At 50.1% G+C, this 6,715-nt stretch overlaps 1 protein-coding gene across 1 annotated transcript; it reads left to right on the forward strand.

The window, feature by feature from the left end:
- Nucleotides 1–4,620: 4,620 nt before the first annotated feature.
- On the forward strand, nucleotides 4,621–5,278 carry LOC310753683 (U6 snRNA-associated Sm-like protein LSm3; the record flags this gene model as incomplete). Its single annotated transcript, XM_083595034.1, has 2 exons — nucleotides 4,621–4,987; nucleotides 5,216–5,278. The coding sequence occupies exons 1-2, from the start codon at nucleotides 4,742–4,744 to the stop codon at nucleotides 5,276–5,278; spliced, it is 309 nt and encodes a 102-aa protein (XP_083451160.1). The 5' UTR covers nucleotides 4,621–4,741.
- Between the last annotated feature and the right edge of the window lie 1,437 nt (nucleotides 5,279–6,715).

Here is a 6,715-nt window from a genome sequence, read left to right on the forward strand (position 1 = left end):
AAACAGCTCTGCAGTTCTTTATCTGGACACCAGGTGTCTCAGGCACGAGATGTCTATTTGCAGCAGAGTCAATGACCCAACGTAGCACACTGTCCTTCGTTGCCTTAGCAACAGAGTTCCTTCTGCCCCCCTCCTTGGGGCCTTTGCAGGTGTCTTTCAAAACAGCCATTGAAGCAAACAGCTGATAAGCACCTCCTTCCCCTTCCGGCCGTCTCAGCGTCTTCCCACGCTGGCCTCTTCTGCCGGGCTGGTTCCCATGGGAAATGTCCTTGGGACTTTCCTGCCCTGTCTCCATCGCTCTCTGTGGGCAGCAGCTGCGCAGATGTTCAGGGGAACCGCAAACAAAACAGCGACGAGTGGAAAACTTTACAAAGTGGCCTTTGGACTTCTGTGCCCCCCCACTCTTGCCAGCAGCACTCCTTGAGGCTTTTCCTTGAGGCTTGGGGACATGGCTTTTGGCTTCCAGCTCTGTGGTTTCTCTGCAAACCTTCTCCAGCTCCTGCCAAACAGCCTTGGCACCCTTAAGACCCTTAGACTGGCCCAACTGGCCTGCACCCCCAAACTTGGGTGCATAGCTTCCAGAGGAACAGCTAGCCACTGCTTTCCTCTTCCCAGCTCTCATCTGCTCTCCAGCACATGGCCCATCTCTCTGGCGTGTCGAAGCATTGCATCGGCTTCCAAACACTGTCCCAGCCCCCACTGGGCTCCTTGGGCGTTCCACAGCCCCTGCTGGACTCTTTGGGCGTCCCCCAGCCCCTGCTGGACTTGCAGCTTCCGTGCAGCATCTGGCCCCCTCTGGTGTGGCTCCCACTGCAACCTTCAGTGCCTGCCACGCGACCCAGGGCTCCTTCCCGTCCACCTCTTCAAAAGGGACTGCACACGATTCATGGCTGTCTGCCATCTTCTCCCCCGGGGCCCAGCTTACTTACGAACAGTAGTAGCTTCTCCAGCACCCGGTACAGCACAGCTCCTCCAGCGAGCTCCTTGCCTCACGATCTAGGCACAGCTCCCAGCTCCAGCTGGCTTCAGCTTTTTCAGCGTCTCTGGCTTTCAGCTTTTCTCCACTGCCCTCCCTGGCAGGAGATCCAGCACACACCGGCACGGACTTGGCTTGCCTCACAGCGTCAGCTCACCTCCCATAACCTTTGGAGAATTTTACTGGCAGCTTCGCTTGCCCACGGAGCCCACACGCTTCCGCTTGCGTGTCTCTGTCGCTCCGGGCCCCCAGCTGCCGTTAGCAGAGTTAAGTACACAGCGGTAGAAGCAGCCTTGTGTGCAGTAAATCAGTCAGACGCTCAGTTTCTTCCTTATCTTACAAAGAGCTTTAATCTCGTACAAATCAACAGATCATAAATCCCGGCGACAGCGCACTCATCTTCGATCCTCTCCCGGATCTGGCTAGACTCACACTGAGTGTCAGCGTAGTCAGACACTCCCAGTGTTCTAAACCCGCCTCTGAATGTGAGACGTCACACAGAACTTCTTAACCCTGTAAGTTCTGACTCTCTCCATACAGAGTGCCTTTCTGCCTACCGCCCTGAATGGTACCCAACCAAAGATGCAGACTTTTTTGAGGAGGGGAGGAAAAGAAAACACGCACACACAGAGCTATAACTGAATTGAAAACTTTATTGGAATGTCTTATTTGGTAAGATAGTTCACCACTAACCAATGCTCAGAAGGACCTTCTGAGTAAAATGTTGAGAAGGGAGACACTTAAGAGCACTTTTTATTTCAGAAAAAACAAACACATACAGGCAAAGCCTGGCACTTCCAAACTGTCTTCTCCAACTCTTTCAAACCAGAAGAGACACACAAAAGTAGTCCAAACATTATATGTGGAGCAGAAAATGCTGCAAAGTGTAATCAAAACCCACAGGGAAATATATATGAGAATGCAACTAACAGATAACCAACGCAAACTATAAAAGGAGCACCGGACTTGCTCAACTCATAGCTGCAAGGCCTCGGAGAAAGGTCTCCCAAAATGAAGCCCCAAGGGGGAGAGTGGTTTCAGTGTATCTGAGGCACAACAAACTCGCTCTCATGGTGGCCCATGGGCCATAGAAATCATCCTTGTGGCCAACCTGGCCACTACCTGCAGAGGGACAGACGGGGTGCAGGGGCCTTCCAATGGGTAGCTGTACTGGGCCTTTTTCTCTCCATCTTTTCCCAGCCATCTAGCTAGAGGACCATGCCTGGAGAGCAGGTGGGGAGCTCGGGCAGATGCCTCCTCTCTCACACACCCTGGGAGAAGACTCCTCTCCCGCCCAGTTAGGAAAGCCAACCCCCACCCAAAGCATCCCCTAAACAGCCTCCAAGGGCAGTCCCCACACAGCTTAGCCCCATGGCTTTTAGAGAGCGAGAGCCTGGAACTCAGGAGGAATCACACCAAAATGCAGGCAAGGGTTGGGGTTTGCACCCGCAGCTGCCTGGTGGGGAAACCAGGCGACCTGGAGCTTCTCAATGGCATGTATGAAAGTCAGAACTGGGAGAGGTCGCCTGTGGGGAGGGGATGACAAGACACTCACCCTTCCCTGTCACCCTACACCCCCCCCAATCCCGGGGCCTGACCTATCTGCCACCACCCTTGCACCTCTCCTGCCGTGAGTCTCTTCCCCAGACGAAGGGGGGACAGAGAGCCTTGCTTTGCGCTCTCAAGTCCGCTTGGCGTGGAGCATTTGAATCAGGAGGCTGTTGCAGGGCACGTCCCCGCTCAGGTGCTTGTGGTACAGGTACTCCTCCGCTTGCATGCTCAGGGACTGGACGTCGGCCAGCTGCATCAGAAGCTGGCAGAACTTGTCTGTGGCGTGTGGGTAGTTGCAGAGGGTGTACTCCATCAGGGCTGCGTTGGCCTTTTCCTGGGCTTCCTTCACCACACTTGAATTCTCCACGAATTTCACATCTGCAGCAGGGGGGAGGGGGAGGGGAAATAAGGGGGGGATGCATTGAATGGGGTAATGAAATATACTCAGAGTCGCAAAGTGATTTCATGCTCTTTATTCAGCTCATAGTGGTGAGGAGGAATGCATGAATGTCCCCTCAAGGTATCTGCTTTATATACATTATTTACACAATGGGTTGCACATGATTGGCTGATTCTGGAATTCTACTGTAAGCCAATCAGGTTGTGGATTCACTTCTATCTGGAGCATGATTGGGTGGTTCCTGCCAACCAATCATACTGCTGCATTGTTCTAGGACCAATCAGACTGCTGCATTCTGAATCCTATTGTTCTAGGACCAATCAGACTGCTGCCTTTTGGATGCTATTGTTCTAGGACCAATCAGACTGCTGCAGTTTGGATCCTATTCAACTCAGTACATAACAGGTAACCTCTCTTGAATGGAGGGACTTCCTCCTGGGCACATAGGCCGCAAACATGGAAGGTGTCGCTTGCAAAGCTTGCACAAGCCATCAGCTGATATCTGCAAAACGGCTGAGGTTGATGGAGAGGCTCCCCTGTGAGGAGAGCCTGCAGCGGTCTGGGCTTTTTAGTGTAGAGAAAAGGGGACCGGAGGTGACCTGACGGAAGCATAAACAATTGCATGTGGTGTGGAGAAAGCAGAGTTTTCCCCCTCCCTCTCGCATGATGACACCAGAACTCGTGGGCATCCAATGAGGCTGAATGTTGGAAGATTCAGGACAGAGAAAAGGAAGTAGTTCTTCAAGCAGCGCAACATTAAACTATGGAACTCCCTCCCACAGCAGGCAATGATGGCCACCAATTTGGAGAGCCTTGATGGAGGTTTGGACAAATCAATGGAGGAGGAGGAGACGAGCCACAATTACTGCGCTCTGCCTCCATGGTCAGAGGCAGTGACGCTTCTGAATACCAGATGCAGGAAACCACAGGAGGGGAGATCTGCTCTTGTGCAAGGATCCTGCTTGCTGGTTTCCCACAAGCATCTAGTCAGCCATTGGATAGAACAGGACTAGATAGCACATTGGCCTGATCCAGCTAATGGCTCTTCCTACCTTCATAAGCTTCATCTGGCCATCTGCCTGGATGAACAGGGTCTGACCTTGCCAGCCTTATGCTTTGCAGATGAGCATCAGGCTGGTAAAGGCTATGCAAGATAAATAAACCATATCTGACAAGCGATCTTCTTCTTACTTTCTGATGTTCCCTAAACAAATCTTCACTTCAAAGCCACTCTGTTGTGTTCCTCTCTAAACACCAGCTGGAGGGATTGGGGCTTAATCTGTTTGGCCTTCCCAGGTGAAAATAGGGCTCAGCTGACATGGAAACCATGATCCAAGGTGCCTCAAGCAGCTCAGCCAAAGAACAAGGGGTAGGAGGATGAGAGAGACGGGTGTGAAGGTGCAGTGATAAGCACATCCCTCTTAAGCTGTCGCCCACCTGCCTGAAAATGTGCCTGCTCTATGCACACTGCTCTTGAAAACTCGGCAAAAGCTGCCAATGCAAACTTCCTTCCTTGGGCCTGACTTCATCTGTGGGGCGTGGAGGGGGGCCACTGGGGGAGGGCAGGGGCCAAGCAACAGCAGTGGGAGGGGGCTTTAGCTCAATGGTGGGCGGCCACCTGTTCCTCCTATTCTTGCCACGCTCACAAGGGGGAGATGAGACAGGGCCTTTTCAAGGCTAACTGGGAAGACACAGTGGGCCCTCTGGGGGTGCCGCCAAAATCTCTCCTCCCTCCCTCTCACTTCCAACACTCAGCCTAGAACCACAGAATTCTGGCCTCACCTCCAAAAGAGCATTGGAGGGGCTTTGAAAAAATGGCGGACGAGGTGGAGCAGCAACAAACCACAAATACTGTAGAAGAGCCCTTGGATCTCATCAAGCTTAGTCTTGATGAACGAATTGATGTAAAAATGAGAAATGACCGAAAACTTCGGGGCAGATTATTTGCTTGTTACCAGCACTTAAATAAGATTTTGGGTGATGTTGAGGAGACTGTGACAAGAATAGAAATGGATGAAGAAACCTATGAAGAGATTTATAAATCTACCAAAAGGAATACAGTGGTACCTCGGGTTAAGTACTTAATTCGTTCCGGAGGTCCGCTCTTAATCTGAAACTGTTCTTAACCTGAAGCACCACTTTAGCTAATGGGGCCTCCTGCTGTCGCCGCGCCGCCAGAGCACGATTTCTGTTCTCATCCTGAAGCAAAGTTCTTAACCCGAGGTACTATTTCTGGGTTAGCGGAGTCTGTAACCTGAAGTGTATGTAACCCGAGGTACCACTGTATTCCGATGCTGTTTCTCCGAGGAGATGGAGTTGTACTTGTAGCTCTTCCACTGTGGGTTGGCTGAAACCATGAAGAAAATGGTCATTGTTTCAAAAATGTTGGACCTCTGGACACTGTCTTCTGATACCCTTAAACATTAAGATTCTGCCCTTAATTCTGAAAGACCATCCAAACCTGATTTGTTGTGAAGGCGTAAGATCATTTGGCATATAACTTAAGTGCAGGTGTCTTTATGTGTCAAATCAGTGGATATAACCATTTTAGTTGCTCTTGTGGCCGCTGATCTTTTTAAAGAAATAAATCTGTTTGGGGTTTTTTTGTATGTATGTGTTTATAAGCACTTTTCCCATTAAGGGGGGGGGGAGGGCATTGTGTGGGATGTGAAACACAAAAGCAGTCAAGTACAACATTCCTAGAGTGAACATGTTTACACATGGGGAGGAATGTTTGTTCAGCCAGTAGGTAAACTTCCTGTTTCCTTCTGGGCTGGGACAGACTTCCTTTGCATGTGACTAGAGGTGGGTGTGGCCTCACCTGAGCAGGTAATGACAAAAGCACAGGGCAGGGCAGCCATCTCTCTCCTTTTGACTACATGCATCAAAGAAGCAACATCTGCTTAGCCAAAGATGCCATCTTGGCTTCCAGCCAAGAGATGACAAAGGGACTGTCTTCTTATGAGATAGTTTCCAGGTATATGTTACTTTTCTAAGCTAAGTCTGCCTTCTGGAATCCTATTGTGAACAGAATGATATGTGAGTAAACTCTCGTTATACTTTTATAGTAGACTGTGTCGTGTCTTATCTTTTATGAGGGAATAAGGGGAAAATACCAGAACAGTTATTATAGAGGTTTTAGCGAGCCTGAGCAAATGCATCCGCTGCAAGTTTAAAAGGGAGAATGTTACTCTGCTAAATTGTGAACTTGTTAATACATGTTGGAAAGGCTATTATCAGACAATATATCCTCTCCTGCATCCCTGAACATTCCCACACATTAGAAAAGGTTCAGAAAAGGGCCGTCAGAATGACCAAGGGGAGGATGGAGCAATGGATGGAGGCTGCAGCACTGGGGATTTTTGATTTGGAGAAAAGGTGAGTAAGAGGCAGCGTGGCAGAAGTGTATAAAATGATGGAAGGCACAGAGGAAAGAGAAAGTTTTTCTCCCTCTCTCAAAACAAGAGAACTCCAATGAAGCTGGAGTTTGCTGGCACTGAAGGACAGCAGCACTCCAGAGCCTCAGGCAAAGCACATTCCAAGCACTGCATGGAGATGCCACTCACTGAACCTGGGATTGAACCTGGGACCTCCTGCAGGTGAAGCAGGTGCTCTCCTGCAAAACTACAGCATTTCCCTTAAAAACAACAGTGAGATTTCAGTCCTCAGGGTTCTGAAGAAAGGGCTGGTTTAAATAGGGATGGAGGAAGCTGCTTCACTCACCCACCTAGATCAGTACTGTCTATTTCAGATCTGAAATTGTATCACGATGCAGTTTGTCTCGCCTG

The sequence above is a fragment of the Podarcis filfolensis genome (genome assembly GCF_964270895.1).
Source record: "Podarcis filfolensis genome assembly, chromosome: W".
NCBI lineage: Eukaryota > Metazoa > Chordata > Lepidosauria > Squamata > Lacertidae > Podarcis > Podarcis filfolensis.